Genomic DNA, 24,005 nt, shown 5'->3' with positions numbered 1-24,005 from the left:
CTAAACCTGGACAATGGACAAGCACACCCAACTTGGCACCCTGTCCTCAGAAAGATCCCCGACCTGAAAAAGAAAAGATGCTATACACATACTCGACCCCCCTCCAGCCACGCGGGGAACAGGAACGGCACATTACCGAGCAACACGGCCCAGCCCCCCAACCCCCAGCTGGCAACGCCACCGGACAACAGGAAGCAGACGACGCAAACCAAGATGCGCGCGCCAGTGCTGCCGAACGGGAAAAATTGCAACCACCGCCGCCCGGGAACAAACAATGTACTGACGCGGTACCATCTCCGCTTCAAACGCCGTACCCTTTTGTGAATGAAGACAGTGGATCTTCGAAATTAATAGGATTGAACCATTAAATTGTGCAACGTGGAATTACGAAATCTTTTAAATTTCACGTAAGTAATTTTAAACCGCGTTTACCGCAACCACCATGAAATCTTGCTAGGGATATGCATGCTGTGCCGATTCCGCAAGAAAGTGGGGGAGGGAGTTGAACTACTACTCACTGCGAGGCGAGGACCAATATCTTGTACTGCAACTGCTTCAAGTAAAAGAAGCTTGGTCGACGGTAACTGAAATTATGCATGCGCAATCAAGAATTCCGAACGATGACGAGACCTCTATCAAGTTCTTTGTGTACAGGTGGAAGTAACTGATACATAAAAATAAACTGAATTTTTTTGGTGACTTAAATACTTCACTCGCACATAAAAAAGGGGAGGGTGAAGCTGTGGCGGTAGGTTTGTGAATAGTCCCGGGTTCAATTCCCGGTGGGATCCCCCAAAATGTTGGTGTTGACCCAGCATCGTGAGATAATTGGGGAGCTACTTTCAAAGAAGAAAGCCAGGGGACAAGAGGCAACACGTCACCCAATGAAAATGCTGCTCTGGCAGGGCCTGGCTCTTCGAGGTCTGTTGCGTCATGGAGTTTAGTTCAGTTCTAGATGTAGAAATGTTTTCCATTATTCTGAAAAATCAAAAGTCCAGGTTTGACATGAATGGCCCTCATATTTTTCATATTAAGAAGAAAATCCTATTTTAGTTTCCCAAATCTGGGAGTAGTTTAGTGTTAAAATTCTTGTTATTGTAATCACTGTACTAACATTCCTGTCATGTCAATAGGATTGCCACATTTTAATAAGTGCAGGGAAACAGTAATAACCCAGTAATTAGTTTTAATTAATTTGTCAGCTATGACCCAATTTTGTTAACTAATAAATAGTGCCAGAATTATTCACACTTGTTTTAGGATTATAGGTAGATTTGAATTTACATTGTGAACTTAGAGAACAGATTTGTTGCATTTTCATAATTTGCAGGAAGGCAAGAAATGTTGTTTCTTTTTATTAGCCTTGTACTGTTGAAACACTGTGGTGTGTAATGTATTATACATGCTCAGTGATATATATATTAGAACCTTTTTAATACATGTTTTTATGAACATTTTTTTCCTCTCTCTCTTCCAGGGGGCAACATTGTACAAATTAGTGGAAAGGCTAACGTATCATATCTATGCTGATCCAATGTTTGTTCGTACTTTCCTCACTACTTACAGGAGTTTCTGTTCACCTCAGGTAGGTAGTTCAATTTTGTAAATATCTGAAGATAGTCTAACAATTATACATTTTTTTTAGTGAAAATATTCTTTGACCAAAATTCTAACCTGGGACCCTGGCTTTCTGTGCCTATATGCAGGGGAACCTTGTTAATTCAAAGTTCAAGTAACCAAAATATGTCAAATAATTTATTTATTCTATGCATTTTATGTAATGAAGTCTCTAAATCAAATTTTAATTTTAATGCTGAAAAGTTATTTTATATAATGAATTTAAACCTGGAATTAAGTCAGTTTTTGTACTGAAATGTTTATTACCACAAATATGTGTGTGTACATCATGCATAGTAGATTCGATTTTTCATACGAAACACATGAACTGTTTAGGTATTAATGACCATCATGGTTAGGGCCTCTTTGTATTGTGGGCATGTTATAATAAGATTGAAGTATACTAGTTTGTCAGAGTATAAGTGATGTGTAGAATTTTGACAATGTGGAGATATAATAAATATTGGACTTTAAGAATGTTTTAAAAAATTAATGGAAGGAATGCTTCCTGTGAAACCTTAAATTAGAATTGATTTATTTCTTTTTTGCTAAAGCTGGCATCCTAGGCTGTCTCATTGCTGATCTCATATTACAGTAAAGATAATTATCATATAGTTTGGGTGTGATTGAATTTTTTTAAGAGATTGGATATTTGTACTTATTCATTTTGAGTTGACTGCTGTATGGGACAATTCCTTATAAAATTTGTAGGGATGGGACCGATTAATCGGTACTCTATCAGTATCTGCCGATATAGGTGTATCGGTTTATCGGTAAAATTACATATTATTTTACCAGTCCGAAATATCGATAAATATCTGATAATTTAGTGCAAAATTCTGCCATTCTGTTGTAATTTTTATGCCCTTCTTTCTAAAAAAGTAAATGTCTAAATATTCAACTTCTTTTGCACTGTAGTCACCACGAAACACACATTTATTAAGGAGATAAATGTATTTCAGGTTCTTCAAGAACCATTTCTAATTTTATATCGGATCGGTAGAATATCTGTTATCGGTATCGGCAAATTTTATATTGGTACTTTATTGGAATCGGCCAAAATTTCATATTGGCTCATCCCTAAAAAATTGTGTAATTTTCTTACTACGTTTTATTTTTTATTTTAGGAACTTCTGAATTTGTTAATAGAAAGGTTCAACATTCCTGATCCATCCTTAGTTTATGATGATAAAGACACAGATTCTGATAAGAATCTGAAAAATTCCCAACGAGAAGACTGGAAAAGATATAGGAAGGAATATTGTCAACCAGTACAGTTTAGGTGAGTTAAGTTTGAATGCTTTTTCTTTTCATCCAAAATATACTAGAAATAACATATTTCTTCATGACTGGAAATATTGATGTGTTATTTGTGAGTTAGTTTTTCACATTTACTCAGGAATTTGCTTTGCTAAGATTATGCTCTTTTGGGCTGTGATGTTTATGGCCATTTGAATCACTATCAAGCATTGTTTTTTTGTACACAGTTTTGTCTTTGTTTGTAATATTTATTAAATTTTTCCAACTATTTTTTGTTAATCATTATCATCATTGCTGAGAAGATGAATTTTCCTAGCAGGGAAGGTTCAAAATAACTTATATTTATTGCTATTAACCAAAGTTTACTAGCAAGAAGCCTAGAATAGTAGTGGTCCACAGGGACATGAATATTTGAAGATGAAAGATTAAATTTCTATGTTTTATGTACTACTAATTTAACACGTTCTGGAGTCTAGGTTATCCTACAAGTTACATAGACAAATCTGGATGAAAATCCGTATGTAATATTTGATTTTATGTAATATTGAAATCAACCTTTCCTGTGTCTGGTTAGGTTGGCATAGAAATCAAACCTCTCAATCTTCTTATCTTCAACCTCTCCTCCCTTTTCACTACTGTCTTCTTACACTTTCACTACCTGTTTGGGAATTTGGTCACTTTGCAACTTCACCTTAGTACAGTTCTGTCTACAAAATGCCATGAAAGTATTATATTTTAGCTGATGAGTCTTTATTAATGACACACTTAGGGTGGGATGGGGAGGGGAGGGGGGCATCGGTTGCCTTACTGGTTGGGGAAACCACCCTCCATGGCAGAGTGGTTAACACAGTCTGTACTCTCAGCTTTGGCATGGGTGTTCTTTGTAAGTGTCCCTTCTCAATTTCATCATGTCATCAATCATCCTCATCGTTGCTATTAGTCAAAAGTGGCAGAAAAGCAATGTTAAATAACAAAACTCAAATCAAATGTTGGGGAAGACAGTTGGGGAGCTACTTGATAAGAAGTTGAAGCTACAGTCTTGTGTATGTGAGTAGAAAGAGTGTGTTTACCTTTGAAGCAATCAATAAAAACAAGTCACACACACACAATATCCTGAACCTAATCCAAGGACTTAGCAGTAAGGGCTGGGTATGTTTCTGGAATGCCTCTGGTCTTGCGAAACTTCAAGAACTGGGAAGAATTGTGACCAGCTAAAAGTGGCTACATTGTTCCCAAACTTAGATCCCTCCGTAATTTTGAGCTACACAATCCAGCTCTCTTCTTTTGTGTGGTTTAGGTATTCCTCCCACCCCACCCTCACTCCCCAAAAGTTGTATTCCATTGTTCTGTGCAACTTGTTAAAAGTATGTTTTTGGTATCTAATTTCAGAGTTTTAAATGTTTTGAGGCATTGGGTGGATCATCATTTCTACGACTTTGAGAGGGACCCAACGTTGTTAGAGAAGCTTCACGATTTCTTGGATACAGTCAATGGAAAGTCCATGAGAAAGTGGGTGGACTCTGTGCTCAAAATTGTTCAAAGAAGGGTAAGGACCTAAAAATGATGCTCTATTGTAAGATCCAACGAGTGTGTTTAAGTTGTACATGCGCTTGTAAGATTAAATGATGACTTAATTAGTTATGCAAATGAATGCTTGGTGTATATTGTTTTTTATTTTTTGTTTTCTTTATTAATCATTGACATTCAGCAGATAGTCCTTTCGTGCACTGTGTATATTAAAGAGAATGTTTAGATACTGAATTCTGATATATTTTTGTGGTGTTTTTTGTAGTCCTGGTCTGATAGCAGAAAGAAATGTTCTTTACACTCGTAAATGTAGCAGTTTGAAATGAAGTTGCCTTGGCTAAACATGTATCAACAATTGATCTTAATCAAACACATTGCTTTTTTATTTAACTCACTTGTTCTTTAAATAACTGAAATGAATCACTAGAAAATAACAAGCGCAATTTGCTTATTGCTGATAATTCAACACTTACGTACACATTGCATCAAGTCAAATGGAATCTGTACTAGTCTTCTGCATATACTATGTGTGTTTTGATATTTTTATTATATTTGCCGTAGTTGTGATTTTCCTTAAATTTATAAAATTAATGAATGTTTCTTTTATTTCAGTCTGATCCAACAGAGCATCTACGAGAGATCACCTTTGCTTTTGACAGATCTCCCCCTCCAATAGAAAGACATATACAGTGTGCTGAAGAAGATTGGACTATTCTAACGGTAGGTTATAAAATGAGAAGACAGTTGTTGTGGATTAATTAAACATAAGTCAAAATATGAGGGTGGATCAAATGAGAATGGAACAGTGGATGCATTGGGTTATATTTATGTATCTGTGTGGCGACAACCTTGTGTAGGTAGAGGTAGGGCGGGAGGTAAGGGAACTACCCCTACTGCATAATGGACTCGCCCTAGATAGTCGCATGTGAGCACGTGATATGCATAGGTGGTCGGGCAGCAGTATCGTCCGAGCAGCAATCAAGGCCAAACAGCCCTGCCTGTTTTCCTCTGGAATGATTTGGCTGCATTACAACGTGCGGCCACATAAGTCAGATGTTAACAAAGAACACGTTGGCGACGTTTGAGTGGACAGTGTTCAAACACCCACCATATATCCCTGATCTATCGCCATGTGACTTCCATATCTTTGGTCCATTGAAAAAGGCATTGAAGGGTCAGCGCTTCCACTTGGACAATGAAGTCATGGACAATGTTTGCAACTGGTTCAGATCTCAGCCAAAGGAGTTCTACAAGCAGTGTATTCACCGCTTGGTGAAACAGTGGGACGAGTGCTTGTCTAACTTTGGAGTTTACGTTTGAAATAAACTTTGTTGATTTCATTCTGTGGCCCCTGTTCCGTTTTCATTTGATCCACCCTAATACATATGCGAGGGACGTGCGTTCGATGGGGGGGGGGGACTGAATTTTTTCCTACCTGTTTAAGTGGCTCCGGCACCCACCCAGCATTGTATAAAGTGGATACCACAGGAAGGGGGGGGCACCTTCAGCTGTGATCAAGAAAGAGTGTGGCCTAACTCCACACCCCTATACATGGTGCAAAGCACAGGGGAGCACTTCTCTTTTTTTTCTTTTTGTATGTCAAAATATAAAGATAATGTAGAAGTACAAGACCAATCAGGACTGGTCCTGCACATATGTAACCTTTTGAAACTGGGAAGTTATCTTTGAATGAACCTATATTCACACTGACGTGTACAGAATTACTTTTTGAAACCAGGGATTTGTTTTTGAATGACCCTGTATTCACACTTTAACATGTAATTTGTAGAGAACAACGTTGGCTGCTCTCTTTGGTGGAACAGCATAACACACTATAAAGTTGGAAGTCCTATGTTCAAATTTAGGTTAACCCTAGAACAGATGGGCTGGGTCTGTGGGATCTAGGTGATAATATTTCTCTAAACCTCTAATACAGTTCTCAAGATACTATACTGTCTCTCTCAGTACCTTCAGGCTACATCCTGTAGATGTCTTGAGTTGTATTGTTGAGACCTTTATTGCTTAAATCATTTTTAACATTGGTGGTTCAAAAGATATTTATGGTCACATAGAATACGATATTTAAAGTAAAGTTTCAATTGTAATACTACATGAGTACAGTATATACTATTATATTTTTTAGAAGATATGTTTCAGTAAAATTAAGTTTTTAGTTCTGAACTGAATATTTCACTTTGGGTTTGATACACCCAACCCATCCAACTATATTACTTTTCTTCACCCATCTGATCCTGGGTTAAAATATGCATATTTTATTGTTTCTTCTCATCTATTTTTGTCTATTCATCCTCTTCATCACCATTAACTAAGAGATGTAGAAAAGCAACATAAACAAAATGCAAAAGGAGATTAACTTAATGCATTAACATTTTGTTCTGTTAAACTTTGTTTCTCATTGCCAGTTTTTATTTGTCTAAAGAACAGGAGGAAGCTAATGCCATGTTTCTCATTTGTAGCTTCATCCAATTGAGATAGCTCGCCAGCTCACATTGTTGGAATTCGATCTGTACCGTGCTGTGAAACCTTCTGAGCTTGTGGGCAGTGTTTGGACGAAGAGGAATAAAGAGCAGACGTCTCCGAATCTTCTTCGTATGATCAAGCACACAACAAATGTAAGTTGTCTTGGGTGTACTTTACATATTGTTTTTCATACTATTGGAATGAGAGACGTGGTAATAGATAATTAAGGTACTCATGTTTTCTGCGAAGCTGTTTTTCATTATATTTTCTATTAATTTTGGTAGCCACTGCCACCATCTTCGTTGGAATTTGTTGTGTTGTTGCTTGGCGCAACAAATTCCAACGAGGATGGTGGCAGTGGCTACCGAAATTAATAGAAAATAATGTAAAACAGCTTCGCGGAAAACGTGAGTACCTTAATTATATTGTTCTTGTTAATATCTAAAGTGTACTGACAGTTAACATGTACACAGTAGCTGATACAAAATCATTCCTTATGCATTCTGCTGGGAAATAAGTTATTGTTTTTAAACTTAAACAGTACATTTATTTGCTTACAAGAAATTTTGCAAGAGTGCTTTATGAAAGTGATTGTTAAAACTAGAACATAGTTGATACCAATGTCAGTGTATTGGTACCAGCTGATATCAGTTGGAATTTATTTACCGATAACAGCTTTTACTTGTCTGCATTTTGGTCTTTTGACAGGTCTGTAAAAATGCTGTGCAACATTTTCACGGAGTCTAATTATCGTTGAAATTATGAACAACTCACATTTTTCATTTATTTTGCACAGAATGCTGTTCATGTTTATAAATCTTCTATCTTATATACAGTCAACTCTCGATTCTACGACCCCCTCGAAGTAACGACCTTTTTCCCGGGAACCGTGAAAAATTTAGAAAAAGTTGAAAAATTTGGAAAAAAAAGTTGAAAAATTGAAGGAAATCGGCTGAAAAATGCATTTTTTTCCCCCACTCATTCCCTTCACGAGTGCTCTACCGCTCACAATTGGGTCTGAACTAAAAATAGACACCACCGCACCATGCTTGAATGATATCCAATAGCACTTGACCTCTTCCCTCCCCTCCCTCAAGCGCACCAATGTTACCCTGCACCCGACGGCTGCTACCCAGGGTGCCAGGCTTGTTTTGCCACGCTTGCTCTTGGATATGCGAGAAGAGAAGAGCGAATGTGCTTGGATGTTATTTTAAATTGACCTTGACTTGTTTCCTTGTCCTAAGAGCTGCTGAAAACTCGCGGGTAGGAAAGGGGGGGGGGGGACAGCCCGAAATGACTGCTGGACTTGCAGTCTTTGCCAATGTGTATGGCAGATCAAGCTCTTTCATCGATAAATACACCACCTTGAGAGATAAGATCGCAGGAATGTTCCAAAATACAGATGCGTGGTGCCTGGAAATCTGTCCCGCTCTGACCTAGAGTTCAGTAGGTTCCCGTGAGTTAACCGCTTTCATTCAAAACATGTTCTTTGTTCCCTTCAAACTGTTAGAGATAATCAAAACCAGTTAGGCAAACTAAAGATCGTTGACCTGCTTAATGAGTTGTCATCCAGGTTTCCACAAAAGTTTACTTCGATCTTACGTGCATCATAACTCCCGTTACCCACTTCATACGTTTTTCTAATTGTGTTGATGTCGTAATATCTGCCATAAAAGTGTTCCGTTGGCTGACTGACTTCTCCCTTTTTCCTGTCAGCAAAAGTGTGTGTGTGTGGGGGGGTGGGGGGGAGCGATGCCGATTGTTTCAGCCACGATTTTCTTGCTCGTGTGTGCACACGGGCTGATTACAGGCACCAACCCCTCTTCCTTTCTTTTGACGTCTAAAATGGGGCAACCAGTTCTGGATATATTCTTGAAAACGAACAAAAACCATAGAACAAGTAAAAAAAAAAAAAATGTTCCCCCCCTCCTTTTCCCAGCTCATTCTCCGCCACTGGTGTGCACGGCAATGTTGATAAGGCAATGTTGATAATTGCAGAATTCAGTTCTTTTTTTTTTATGCTGTTGTCTCCATAGGAAATGTTACCCGTATTATTGTCTGTTGTATGCTAAAACGTAAAGCAAGGGTCATTTCTTTCTTCTTTACACTGCTGTTAAAAGTTCGGTCTTTGACAGTTGCCTTATCTTTAAAATGCTGGGAGTTTTCTCTTCCCCACCTGTTGCTCGAACTTCCAGCCCGTCTCCTTGTTTTCAGGATGCCTAGCGTCTGCAAAGCTCTTGCTTGCCGATAACAGCAATGACTCATCCAGAGTGAAGGAAAATGTTATTGTTTTGAATCGCAAAGCTGTTTTGATTTGATAACGAAATTCGATAAGGAAAACAAGAGTTAAAATAACTTCATGTTCTGCACCTTTAAGCAAAACTGTAAATTTAATTCGCATCCGCTTTTCTTCAGAACCATTCATGTGAAAGAAAAAGTGCTCAATGTAGGAATGGTCTCTGAGACCGATGAAAAACACATTATTCAAGGGGAACACTTTTGGAGGAGTGGGTGTTTGACATCGAGAATACTCCTAAATCCAACATTAAATCATCGATTAACGTGAGAGGAAATAAGGATCTACCATTTTGATATGTGAAAATGCGCAGTTTCAGTTCATTTTATGCTGATGGGCTAATCGGGACTAAATATACAGTTCAGTGAAATTCAATTCCAAACCCGAATGACTTTCGACTGGGACGACCTGTCCTAGAATATGCTTTGGGTCGACAGATCGCAAGTTGCACGTTTAATTTTTCACACTGGATTACAATACAAGTCAAGGAAGGAGTTTGGACTGCTCCCTTGAATGTGATAGGGGGAGGGTAAATAAAGTTGGTTGAAGCAAAGAAAACGTGACTTTTTTTTTGCGATGTATTTTACACAGCCGAACCAAAATTAAAATTACAGCCCCGCCTTTTATTTTTTAGTCTGGTGCCTAGAAAGATTGTGTTGTTTCTCCCGAGAAATTTAATCTTACAAGTTAATTTTGTAACAGACAATGCTCCAGTAGACCCCTATAAAATCCAACATTCATTCTGCCCGATTATCTCCCGACTTTTGCTGGCGCCAGCGTGACTGGTGTCAAGATTCTTTGAGTTTTGCTTGCAATAAGCGAGAGATTGTTTTCCTTTCCATAGGTCTCGTTGCAAACGGGTTTCTCATGAACTAGAATTGTAAGAATTTCCTGGAAAGCAACGACTGTGCGCAATTGAAAGAAAGTAACATTATTTTAAATTCTCGTTTGTGAAAACTTTTTCATGTTCTATTTTCCTTCTCACAACACACATCCTGTGCATAACAGGTTGTATAACTACCAGGATAAATGGTGTTGCCATCTCCTAGGCATCTTTGTGACCGTTTCAGCTCCCTTTAAGCTGAAAATTGGTTCAAATTCCAATAACGACCCCTTCGAAATAACGACCCTTTTCCCGGGAACTGTGAAAGGTTGTAGAATCGAGAGTTGACTCTATTATTTTTATTTTATTATATATATAAAAATGGATGTATGTGTGTGTGTATGTTCCAGCATAACTCGAATGCCTGGAGCAATTTCAACCAAACTTGGTACACATATCACTTGCAATCTGGAGAGAAATACTGTGGGGGTAAGATACCACTGGCACCCCTAGGGGTGGGGGTGGGAAGGGGTGACATGTAAAAATAATCGAAATCGACCAATATTAGTGTGGAATCCATAGTTTTCGGGGTCGCTAAGATGAATAGTGACACTCCCAATGCCATTCAACTCTTAAGACACCTCTGGTACCACTAGGGGTGGAAGGCGGTGACATGTAAAACAACCGATATTAGTGTGGAATCCAAAGTTTTGAGGGCCAAGTTCATTTTACACTATAGTTAGAATTCATTATTTTCCTGTTTAATAGAAAATTGGGATAAATACATATCCGGGCAATCAGCTAGTAGTAAATAAAGTACATTCCTTCCTTCTATCTTTTTTACGTCAGGTCACTTTGAAGCATGAGCTGTGTCATGAGAAATAAGCACTTTGTACTGATGCCTATACAGTGGAACCTCGATTTTATGTTTTTCAGGGAACCAAGCTGAAAAAATTTAAAATCTAGGAATATTTCTCGACATTTTGCTATGTTGGGACCATCAAGCTTGAATGTAAAATGCGGGAAAATGTAAAATTTATGGAATGTAAAATTACGGTTCCACTGTACTATGATGTAGGAGGCTTAATTCTTTTGCCTTTCCTCCACAGTTGTAGAGGGCAGTATAGGCATATGTGTGCAAAAATATGAACCCCACATGAAAACTGCCATTGCCATTGCCAAAACTGGCAGGCAGGTCAATGCCCTCTGAGCAGTGACGTAGCACTCAGTGGTGAATAAGGAAAGTTGAAGTGAAATGTTTGAAATTACAAAGAAGCGTTCTTATCAGTCATAAAAGATCTAGACCAACATGAAACAAACATCACATTAACCCTTAAATGACCAAGCAGTGTTTTCATGTTGCATGTGACTTTTGAAACGTACTGCGTCTCAGGTAATGTTCAGAGAAGAGAAACATGTTTTGATTGTTACATGAGCCTTGAGGTATGCCGTAATTAGTGAAGTGAAATTGTGTTATAGCTATGTTGTGGGGGGACAGAAAAAATAGTTGTTTTTTTCTGATTCTTCATACATTTTCAAAGAAGCATTTTGTTCTTCAATACTGAACCCTAAAACACAAGCTCCGGAATGGTAAATGGTTCCTTTGTCTTTCTGTTTCACAGATGGTCGATGATGGATAAAAGGGGGGGGGGGTCGTGAGGATCAGCCAAATTTAAAATTTTACCTTTTTTTCATAGCCAAATCTGTGCTGAATACAATAAGGTATGATTTGTAACTCTACTGTTCTGAGATATTAAATTTTATTTAGAATGTTATGTACAATGTTAAATTTCGTACTGAAAACCCACGGGTGTTTGCGCAAACACCCGAGAAAATAGCTTGGCATCTAAGGTTTAATTGAAAATTTTAAAGACCAATTCATGATGGGTGTGGTAAACCCGGTTTAAGTATTGCATACGTGAAGTTTCGTGTTTCTGCGTTGCACAATTGCATAGTTTTTTCTCTGATTACTTCTCCATTCCAGATGCCGTACCCTTAGTGAATGAAGCAGTGAGCCTTCAAAATTAATCTGAAAAAAAAAAAAAAAACTATACAATTGTGCAACACAGAAACACGAAACTTCACATAGGCAATAAAAGACCAACTTTTCACCTGTTTTGTATCAACATTACTAGAGCTGTTCTGACTTCCTATTTATCTTTGAAATAGTCCCAGCTATTTTCTGATTGATAAGAACATGTTTAATGTACTGAAAGGAAGTATTCGCTTATCCATACAATTTTGTTTTTGGTGTTGTATTGATTTTGGTAGCCACTGGATATTTTACAATATCCAATGACAACCAGAAAAAACGTATTAAATTTGATTAGCTTCTATTTTAGTTCTGTGTCTTTTCTGCTTTGTACATGTATGCTTCTGTTTCCAGTTCACTCGATGGCTTGAAAAGAACATCGTCGAAGCAGAAAACTTTGAAGAAAGGGTTGCTGTAGTGTCTAGAATGATTGAAATCATGATGGTACTTCAGGATTTAAATAATTTTAATGGCGTTCTAGCTGTTGTAAGTGCCATGGGCTCTGCTTCTGTCTTCAGGTTAAAGCTTACATTTCAGGTAAGATATTGCAGATTCTATGTATATATTTCTTTTGACAACCCTGTTTTGGAATATGTAGATTCAAAGTGTAAGATTGTCGACATTATAAACTGAAAAGTACTGCAATGCTGCTGTTAAAATTTCGTAGGAAATATTTCTATTTCACTTAAGTCATTAATGAAGATTTAAGCATATCTGAAATTAGCATTGAGTGTTTTATATTGTAGGATAATTTGGACCTATGTTATTCTTCAGTGGCAGACTGATTTTGGATTCCAAAACGTATACATGCAATAACAATACCTTGTATAACTTCACATCAGTTTAATAAAGTAGCAAAGCTTATTTTCATTGACATAAAATTGGTTGTGTTAGTAATTTTTCATTGTTATAATTCTTCTACAATAGGAACTTCTGTCTTAAAGAATTTCCAAGATCATTTAGTCTTGTGTTACCCACTACATACTGTATTTATGAGTGTATAATGCACTGCATGTGTAATGCGCACCCTGGTTTTTTGATTGGGAAAAGCGATAAAGAATTACATCTCGTATATAATGCACAATACAATCAGGTTCAAGAAATGGCTTTCTTAGGTGTAGGTCGTAAAGCTGTTGCTATGCTGATCAGGAGTGAATGCTATCATACCTCTTCAATGAGTAACCAACTTCTTAGCATCCATCCCAAAGCTTTCACTTCTGTAACCACCTTGTTTATTCTGTAGTATAAGAAAGCGAGATGAAAATTGTTATGGATTTGCAGCATTCAGGAAGTGTGACGGGAGGTGCATGTTCGAATTCTGCCAGAATGGCACTACTTTTCTCGGTGTCGCGAAATGTTCTGTTACAAAGTGAAAAATCGTGGGAAATGACCATTTCACTTTCATAGTGTTTTTTTTTTAAAAAAAATTATTGTTACTAAAGAAATTCAACCTGGCAATTTGCATTTGTGTTTGTTGATACGAGAGCTGCTGGAAAAGTTTCTGCAAACTACCACAAACAGTGGCGCTAGTGTTCCACTATTATAAAAATCGGAAGAATAGCCATTTTTTATGTTTAAATTATCTTTGATTGTTTGTTTAAACCTATTCGTTTATTTTTCACAGCAGTTTCAAGAAGTACAACCTTGGTGACAATGAAGTTCGACCAGAAAGGAATACGTGATTAAATGCACAGAGGCATAGGCGGTGGAATGGGTGACCCGCAGAAGTGACGCATGTGTGTAAGAGGAGGCGTGTGAGCAGGCAAGAATCGTGATCCCAGCATATTGCACCCAAGGTCACGTAAAGAACGAAAACGGGGAACTATACGCGTGACATTGAACTTCGACCAGGCACCAGACCCATATGGGAAATTCCAGATAGTGGCGCATTCGATGGAAGCATGACGTCACGGACACGATAAGGGAGTTCGCCGTATATAAGCGTGTGCTGTGCACCGAGGAACCGCAGTGCATCGTCACCAGGGCCAGGGGCACACCCATTGAGGAGAAGAGTGGTGGAGTTGCAACGGGATGGACTCAGTGAACGGGAAATAGGGGGCCAACTGAACTTACCCAAGTCAACCGTCCACTGCATCATCAAACATCACCAAAATACGGGTACTACAGAGCCAGGTAAGGCCCCCGGTCGAAAACGCCAGCTGAGCGTGCGTGACCTACGGATATTTAGGCGCTATATCCAGACCAACAATCATGTTTCTGTGGCTGAATTACGACTGTGGACTCGAACGCTTTCACATTGAAGTGTCAACCAGAATCATTCGTCGTTACCTACAGGGATGCGGTTACAGAGTGTACAAGGCGAAACGTAAACCCTTCCTTTCCATGTTGAACAAAGGCAATTGACTACGGTGGGCACGAATGTACCGGGGATGGGCATTTCGGCAGTGGAACAGGGTTTTGTGGACGGACGAATCCATTTTCAATGTTGTGTACGGGAAAATACGGAAAACAGTCATTTGTCGGAAGGAGGAACAGAATGAAGCAAAATGTTATGCACGTCGAGTACAGAAACCTGCGTCAGTGATGGTATGGGGATGCATGACGGCATCTGGGGTTTTCCCACTATACGTCTGTGAGGGCATTGTGAATGCACACGCCTATACACGCATACTGGAGCGGCATCTTCCCACAGTGCGAAGGCACCTGTTCCACAGGCGGCGTCTCATCTTTCAACACGACAATGCCAGGCCTCATACAGCGCGGCTGACAAGAGAATGGTTGACTCGCCATCACTTGCGAACTCTGCCATGGCCACCATCGAGTCCCGACCTCTCGCCCATTGAGAATGTGTGGCGTGTTCTTAAGCGACGTGTGCAACATAGGGGACCCACGACAGTGGCTGCTCTTATCGCCTGCCTACAGGAGGAATGGCACCGCATCGATGTGGAATACCTTGAACGACTCGTCCGCAGCATGCCCCGATGCATTGCCACAGTTATTCGCCGACGGGGCGGCGTCACACCATGGTAAACAGGATCCCCTATAACAGTGGTCGAACTTCAATGTCACGTGTAGATGGACGAAAATGTTTTATTTTGTGTGGACACCATACATTGCTGCGTTGCAGCGGAAATTTATGTTTTCCTTTGTTCCATGTAGCCTGCTGAATAAAATATGTTCAGCATATGCATGTGTTCTCCTTCTTTCACAACACACTCCTATATTTGTGACTGGTCGAACTTCATTGTCACTAAGGTTGTAGTTTCGTGTGAGAAATGGAAATTTCTCATGAAGACTTTCGGGTAATGATTTTTTATGATTTGAAATGTAGTTTAACACCGAAACAATGCATTGAGCGACTTTATTTGGCTTTTGGGGATGAAGCACCATCCAATAGGACTGTGTACAATTGGTTTTTCGAATTCCAGCGTGGTTGCAAATTTTGTCAGTGATGAATTTCGTGAAGGTCATCCATCCACGTCTGTTGTTGCCAGTATGCTGTGAGTGAAAAGATTGAGAGATTGGCATGTGACATACCATGAGATTCAAGCATCCTTGAACATTGACGTGAAAGCAATACATACGATTTTGCATAGTCATCTGAACGCACGGAAACTTTCAAGCCGTTGGATCCCACACAACTTGGCCGAAGCTCAAAAACAGGCTAGTGTAAATTTGTGTAAAGAAATGCTCAAAAAATTCAACCGAGGCAAGTCAAATTTGGTGTACTACATCGTTACAGGGGATGAAACTTGGATCTATTCATACGAACCCAAAACTAAACAGCAATTCACTGTTTGGGTGTTTCAAAGTGAGCCGAAACCAACAAAAGTTGTTCGTTCGAGGTGTGCTGCCAATCAAATGATTGCTTGTTTCTTCGGTTATACCGGACATGTGGCAACAATAGCTTGAGAAGATCGAAGGACTGTAAATACTGAGTGGTATACAACAATTTGTTTGCCAGAAGTCATCAATGAATTGTGTCACATTATTCTTCACCACGACAATGCCAGTTCCCACTCAGCACACCAAATTGTTTTTGTCCAGTATAAATGTTAAATTAATGACTCATTGTCTGTACTGACCTTATGTATCACCCAATGACTTATTTTTGTTCCCACACATGAAAAATAAGATGCGTGGTGAGCGATTTGTGTCGCCTGAAGCAGCTGTTGATGCATTCCGAACAGCAGTTTCTGAGGTATCAGCTTCAGAGTGGAAAAAATGCTTTCAAAATTGGTTTGAGCATATGCAAAAGTGTATCGATCTTAAGGGTAAATACTTTGAAAAACAATAAAGCCATTCCCGGAATTTCATGTTTTTTTCATATTGATTGGAGAAACTTTTCCAGCAGCCCTCGTATATACATGTTATATGCAGTGACATAGTAAAAACATAATATGTGGTTTCATCTTGGCTATCCGAATTATTCCATGCATATTACGCACCACAGTTTTGGGGTCAAAAATTTTTGAAAAGTGTGTGCATTGTACATGAGTATTATTCCATAACACTGTTTGGATACCCATCAAATAGAAATTTTCTGTAAGTTATATGCCAAAAGCAATTGTGCTCCATAAATTATAAAATTCTGCTGGTAATACACACAAAAAGTTAAGTGGTAAGCATAAATATAAAAGAAGAAGGTTTTCTTGGTGGCACTCTGTTTTGATTTGGCAGAGTAGGAGTCTGGTTTGTGCATATTGTGTGCTTTCACTTGTGAGAGGTGTTTGGTAATTTTTTGCATGCTTCTGGATAGAGTAAAAGGCAAAAGAAGAAGAAAATGAAACTGAAATTGGCATATTGGAAGTGATTGCAATATTCAGTTTCTTATCTTTGAAATTTTTATAAAATATGGCATTGTTTATATTTATTAATATTCAGTGTTGTATTGATCTCATGTAAGGGAGGACCTAAGATGTATAGGTTTCCTTGTAATTGCCTTTGAATATATCGGCTCGACCCTGTGGCTGAGTGGTTAGCACATCGTGCTGCGACACCAAGGGTCCCGGGTTCGAATCCCGGTCGGGCTTGGTTGTTTGTGAATGTCCATTCATCAATTTCATCATTTCATCACTCATCCCCATCTTCGCAAATTAGCCAAGAGGCACAAAACGTGAAGTAAAATAAACTAAATCAATCAATCAATCAATCAAAACCTTTGAATATATCAAGAAAGTGTGCGGCCTTCATGGCATGGTGCTATGCACAGGGGAGCACTTTACTTTTTACTTTTAGATCACAGTACATTCCATTTTCAGATATTGATATTCATATGTGAAATGCACCAGTGTTTTACTAAATAAGTCACATTTATATATTAAGTTTCTGCATCGAAATCCATTCAAAGAATTTGTTGAGCTCCTTGAAATTAGTAAATTTCAAGCTTTGTTATAATGAACTGATATTTTGAATTGGGCATTAATTATTCTTGTTTATTTGGACTTCTTGTAGGTATGGAACAAATTAATAATTGATTCTCTATAAGTGTCGGCTGATAAAGAAATATCCACAGATTAGTAAAATTTTTGTTTATCTCTTATTTCTGCAATTAACCTGTAGCTTAGTAAGGAATTCTGCTAATTTATAATTGCAGTGAACATAAATATATAATCCTTGCACCTTTGTTTTGTTAAGTTAATCTCTTACTGATTCTTGCATCACACATTATCCTATATTAGATTGTTTTCAAGAATGCTTTCCCTTCTTTTTTCTAGGCAATATCTGCTCGTCTGGAGAAAGCACTGGAAGAAGCTAGAGAGTTAAATAATGACCACTTTAGGAAATATCAGGAGAAACTTAGGTCGATAAATCCACCCTGTGTTCCTTTTTTTGGTAAGTGGTGTTAAGTATCTCATATTTTGATTTTAAGCTAATCTTTTTACTTGAAAAACTTGGTGATATGGATTGAATTGAAGTAATTTTGATATTCATATTTATTTTCTGATAACTGTGAACATCTGAAATTCTTGAAGAGCTTAAAATTGGTAGATAATTGAAGGAATTAACTAGAACATTGAATTGAACTGAAATTTATATTTGAATTGGCAAGAATTTTAATTAAATTTCTATACAGTGGAACCCCAATTTTACATTCCCGGATTTTACATTTTCCTGCAATATACATTCAATTTTGATGGTTCCAACTTAGTAAAATGTTAAGAAATTTTCCTCGATTTTACATTTTCCCGTATTTTAAGTTTCTTCAGCTTGGTCCCCTGAAAAACGTAAAATCGAGATTTCACTGTATTTTATGCACGTTTTGTAAAACAAAAAATTAAGATATACCATTTTTGAACTTTTTAAGTAATATTTTTGGAGAATGATCAGTGGTAGCAGAAGAAGTAGATTTATTAATGTGAACCTAACTGTGGGTTTTGATAAGCGACATGCTCAAAATTATACTTATTCAGTAGCAAATACTCAGGAAATATGTAGTATACATTGAGAAAAATCAGCTGCATGCAAAATTAATTCTAAAGTATTGGAAGAAAAGAAATAGGTATTAACATATACTTTACTTCAAGTTATATTGATATTTTATAAAATTGGAATACTTTTAAATATATTAATTATGCAATTATTTCTTTCTATTCTAGGTATGTATCTAACAAATATTTTACATATAGAAGAAGGAAATCCAGACTATCTTCCCAATGCTCCTGAATTAATTAATTTTAGCAAGAGGCGGAAAGTAGCAGAGATCACAGGGGAAATACAGCAGTACCAAAACCAGCCTTACTGTTTGAGTGTGGAAACAAGGATTAGGGTAAGTGCAGAACTTTTGTATTATATTATTTCTGTTCTGTAGTGAAATGTACAGGCTTATTCAAAATCAGGTTGTGTAGTTCTTTGTATTATTTCTGTTGTTTTGATTGTCATGAATGGATCTTGGTTAAAAAGAAGAAGAGACACTTCGTCTGCAACACTGCTTCGGAGGTTAGGGCTTCAACTCTTATTTGATAGCTGACGTCAGTTTAATTCCTGTCTAGTTTTTTGAGTTCCATCGGCAGCCTTTAATTTTTCGTACTGTTGAATGTTCAGTTCCGATTTCATGATTTGAGTGCAGGCAAGACTGTCTACTTTTCAGATTAAGGTGTGTTTTCACATTTTAAGTCATATGTTTGTAGAGTACCAGAAATATTCTTGTACTGCACAATTACAGATGTACCAAAGTGTTTGTAGAAGTAAGGATGGATACAGCTATATATAAAGGTGTAACAAAGCATCAATAGAGACATTTATTCCTGTGACTGATTCATGTCAAAGATCCACTGCTTTCAGTTGCATCTGGGATAGAAGGCGTACCAAGTCACTGCATTGCTTACACTCTGCTTGTGAGAGTTCTAATATCTAGTGCCTGACATGTGAAATGCTGGGGTGTGTTGTGTGATGCATGGTGATTAGTGTGGATTACATTGGGAATTGTGGAGCAGTAATGCATTTTATCTTGTAATCTGGAGCCTCCCTGATAATAACCCTTGGTGCAACTGCCTGTGAGGACCACTCTCGAGGTAGGAGATCATCCAAGCAGTTACTCATTCGTAGTTCCCCAATTTCCTCACGATGGTGGGTGGTCCTCCCTGATGGTGTAGTGATAAAGCTGTCACCTTGTAATCAGGGAATCCCGCATCTGAGACACAGTGGTTTGGATCCCACTTTAAACTGTAGTTTCCATCCTGATTAGCCTGTCTGTGCATATAGTGGATATATAAATAATAATAATAATGTAATAGAAATGTTTAAATTTAAATATTTATCTTATAACTATTAAATCAATTAAAATAATATTAATTAAATGTGTAAATTTATTAAAATTAAAATTATGTTGCTATTATTATTACATGAATAGGTAATAAGATTGCTTAAGAATAGAAATATAACAGCGAGTATCCATTATCTAGCTTAGGTGTAGTTAAGATCGTAAAAGTTTGTATGAAAACAACTGCCCTAGAAAGGAAATTAATGAAAATAATAGATAAATATTTATTGAATAAATTTCTCCTGGTAATTAACAAAACAGTATGCTATATATAAATATTAACATGATACAATAAATTCAAGACTTAACAAAGTTAGCAGTAAGTGCTTATGCTGACAAACAAGGCATACAAATTAACGAATAAAATAATTACTACAAATACTACTACCACCATAAGTAGCTCCTAATTAACCTTTAGCGGATGGAGCCTCTGATGATGGGAATTTTTTAAGTGCATGCTTTTCAAACTTGCCACAAAGTACAAAAAAATCGTAGCTCGAGAACTACAGGTAAATGCCATAGAGAGATGAAATTGGTTTTGTTTTCTTTCTTAAGGACAGGGCTCTTAGCCGAGGTAAAATTTATACATTGTACCTCCCAATAATTAGTGTTAAAGGAAGAAGAGGAAGAAAAAGAAAATTTGAAATTTTCCAGAAAATTTGGCATGCCCCTGTGGCCTCCCCTAATAGACCGAAGTAAACGAAAATGCAGTATATAGTCGTCGTATGTTCCTACAACACTGCAAAGTTTAATTGAAAACAGACTGATACTTCTTCGCTAAAAAAATATAATGTATAAGAGCAACAGTGTTGCTAGCATACAGAACAATTATCCTGAATTTTGCTTGTAGTGTCGGCCCTATGGATTCTGGATGAACCAAATTTGGAGGGAAGCATGGCAAGATACTACTGTTTGAGAATATGTAATGCCCAAATGAACTTTGGGCCTTTACCCTCGTATTCCCCTGCCCCTAGACCCCTTAATTGTTGCATGTTGCTTAAAGTGTTGCTCTTTACACATTATTACATGTAAAATTTACATTTTTCAAAGAAATACAGTGGTTGAGGAGTTATAGCTCTTTACTTTCAATTTATTCCATAGTAACAAAAGGGAAACAACTTTTTCAAATGGCACTTGCTAATAATAGTAACAATGGATATATATTGCTTTGTAATTCGAGTATACCATACCTGCATATGTGTACTAACAAACAAGAAAGACAGAACTGAAGTATTGTGTGTAGTTTTCAAGAAATTGCATATTAATTGCTGCTGAATGGTGCAGGTCATAGTATCTACTGTCTGTCGTCAACAAAATTCTTTCATGGTCAGAATATCAACTGTCGGCTTGCTAAAGGTTAATATTTTATGCATACTATTATAGGTAGTGGTATTGTCATTCGAAGCCGTATGATCACAATATAATCTTTACTAATATTAAGTTCGGCAGAAATAAGTAACACTCGATTAAACAAATTCTAAACAAGTCTTTCGGAAACCCCCTCTAAATACGTTTATGCCTGCCACATAGTTTCTGGCAGTTCAAAGACAATTCAGACTGTCTCCACTAGACAAAACTATCCTGTTTGGATGGGTTTGTTGCCTCCTCCTGCAGGGTCCTTCCAAGAATGCTCTCTATACATACACATTTTTTAAATAGATTAAAATGATTTGCTGATAATATATCAGTCATCATCATCCTTCTCCATTTCCTGCCTCTGGCCGAGTCTACATAGAAGTCAACCTCTCCATTTTCTTCTGGTCTTCCACCATTTCTCTCTTTCCATAGTGTTCCAATCTTCTCCTCTTCTCCTCACACTCTCCACTATCTGCTCTTTCCACCGACCGTTTGGTCTCCCCTTACTCCCACTCCTTGTGCATTGGAAGCTCTTACTGGCAGTCTTTCTGCTCCCATCCTCTTCATGTGTCTGAAGCATCTCATCTGTGCCTGATCTATCCTTCACCACCCCCACTGTCATTTGGATCTCCTCATTCCTTATGCTATTCCGTCTAGTCTTTCCCAATACACTCCTTAAAAATTTCATCTCCACTGCCTACATCTTTCTTTTGTCTGTCATTTTCCAAGTCTCTGCTCCATACATAATTATTGGTTCATAGTAATTATGTGTTATATATTACCTTCTTGCATTTTATAGGTACATTCCTGTTCCATACTAATTTTCAAACACTGATAGAGTCCACCACCTATTTGTCCTCTTCTGTGTTTACCTCCTCATCTATTCTTCCACTTCTCTCAATTATGACTTAATTCCTGTTGTTCCCTGTGGAACGTAGGGCATAAACAAAGCATCTCCACCTGTTTCTATTGACGGCAATTCTCTTCACTGTATTCCAGCTCTTTCCTTCCTCCAATGCCTCAGCGTGAACAGATCTTTCCTACATCTGTCTAGGCCTCCCTCTTTTCTTTCTTCCCTGCGGGTTCCAGTCTAGTCCCTCTCGACAGCCTTATTTTCCTTCCTCAACGTATGCCCTATCCAATTCCATTTTTGCCTCTTTATTTGTATGCACACCTCTGTTTCTCCAAAGTTTTGAATCACTTCTGGCCAAAATATATTCAATTTTTCTCTCAGGCAGCGATTGATGAAGGTTTGTAGTTTGGAGGTGATCGTTTTTGTTACCTTCCATGTGTCAGACCCATATAACAGTACAGACTTGACATTACTTCAAAAAATACGAAGTTTGGTTTTCATAGATATCTTGAAGGAAAGAAAGAACTTGTTTTTCCATACTGGATAGAGCCTCACAAAGGTGCCATTTGCTTTTTGGATACGTTGAGAAACTTCCTGTGCAGCCTCTCTGTCTTTTGCCACCACACTACCCAGGTAAGTAAAGCTATCCACATCTTTAATAATCTCTTCAGCAATACTAAACGGGTCTGTTTTTGTGGAGTTAATCCTCAGTGCCTTGGTCTTCTTGGAGTTAATCAAAAGTCCTACTTTCTTTGCATTTCCTATCAAATTTGCTAGTTTTGTTTGCATATCACCATGATCACAAATCATCTGCAAAATCAAGGTCTTCTAGTCTGCTATTCAATCCCCATTGGATACCTTGTCTTTTCCCTCCTATTACATTTTGCATCACTGCAATCACAATCAGGAACATTGTGGGTGATAATATACAACCTTGATTCACTCCAGACTGCACATCTATTGGCTCAGATAAAAGGCCTTCATGTATAACTCTACATGTATAATCACAATAAGTTTCTCGGATAAGATCAAGAATTTTTGTGAGCACTCCATATTGTTTCACTTCCTTCCACATTGCCTTTCTGTTGATCGAGTCAAATTCTTTCTCGAAGTCAACGAAAACTGTGTACAGAAGACATTACCATTCTATACGTTGCTCCACATAACTCTAGTGAAGATCTTACTCGGAATGGAGAGAAGTGCTATACTTCTCCAGTTGTCACACTTGGATGTGTCCCCCTTTTTCGGTAGCTTCACCAACAGGCCACTCCTTCAGTCCTTAGGCATCTCTCCCTCTATCCATATCTTCTCAAATAAGAGCTGCAACATAGTTGCTGTGGTGTTCGTCACGTTTCATCACTTCCGGTGATATGTTGTCAACACTTGCTGCTTTACCATTACGTATCTCTTTCAGAACCTATTTAATTTCTCCTACTGTTGGAACATCAGTCCTAATTCGTACACTGTGGTCAACATCACCATCATTTTCATTTTCCTCTTCCCCCTGGTCTATCTGAGCATCCACAGAGCGATTAAGGATTGCAGAGAAGTGCTCCTTCCAACTTTTCAGTTTGTCCTCAATATTCGTAAGGAGGGTACCATCTTTACTTCTCACTGGTCGATTTCTCTGCATCTGTTTCCTTGACAGAACTTTTGTGATGTTGTATAGTTCTTTAAGATTCCTCTTTTTTTTTTGCTGGTTCCTTCGCCTGCTGGGACAGATTGTCTACCCAATTTCTTTGATCCCTACGAACACTACTCTTTACTTCTCGACCCATCTCTGTATACTTTGTTTGCAATTCTCCCTTCCTTGCCCTTGTCCTGCTTGAGTTCATTGCCTCCTTAATTATTTTTCACTCGTTAATTTTTTCCCAGCTCTGCAGAGACATCCAATCTTTTTTCCTCCTATTCTTAAAGCCCAGAACCTTTTCACTTACTTCTGTGAAAGCAGATCGGATTTTTGCCTATTTTCTTTCAATGGTTTCATTCTCCTCACTTTCATCAGTCAATACTAGGAACCGATTTCTCAGTTCAATC

General features: G+C 37.9%; 1 protein-coding gene across 1 annotated transcript in view; it reads left to right on the top strand.

Moving 5' to 3' along the window:
• Window positions 1–24,005, top strand: part of Sos (Son of sevenless guanine nucleotide exchange factor) — a 121,785-nt gene that overhangs the window by 38,503 nt on the left and 59,277 nt on the right. The window contains exons 13-20 of the mRNA XM_083121087.1: window positions 1,478–1,585; window positions 2,745–2,899; window positions 4,267–4,423; window positions 5,017–5,124; window positions 6,882–7,037; window positions 12,391–12,573; window positions 17,715–17,832; window positions 18,597–18,766. Of these exons, the coding sequence (XP_082977213.1) occupies window positions 1,478–1,585; window positions 2,745–2,899; window positions 4,267–4,423; window positions 5,017–5,124; window positions 6,882–7,037; window positions 12,391–12,573; window positions 17,715–17,832; window positions 18,597–18,766 (1,155 nt within the window). The remainder of the gene's footprint in view (window positions 1–1,477; window positions 1,586–2,744; window positions 2,900–4,266; window positions 4,424–5,016; window positions 5,125–6,881; window positions 7,038–12,390; window positions 12,574–17,714; window positions 17,833–18,596; window positions 18,767–24,005) is intronic.

This window comes from Lepisma saccharinum, chromosome 4 (genome assembly GCF_977018435.1).
Source record: "Lepisma saccharinum chromosome 4, izLepSacc3.1, whole genome shotgun sequence".
Taxonomy (NCBI): Eukaryota; Metazoa; Arthropoda; class Insecta; order Zygentoma; family Lepismatidae; genus Lepisma; species Lepisma saccharinum.
Note: the sequence above shows the minus strand (reverse complement) of the source record. Positions and strands in the feature narration are given on the sequence as shown.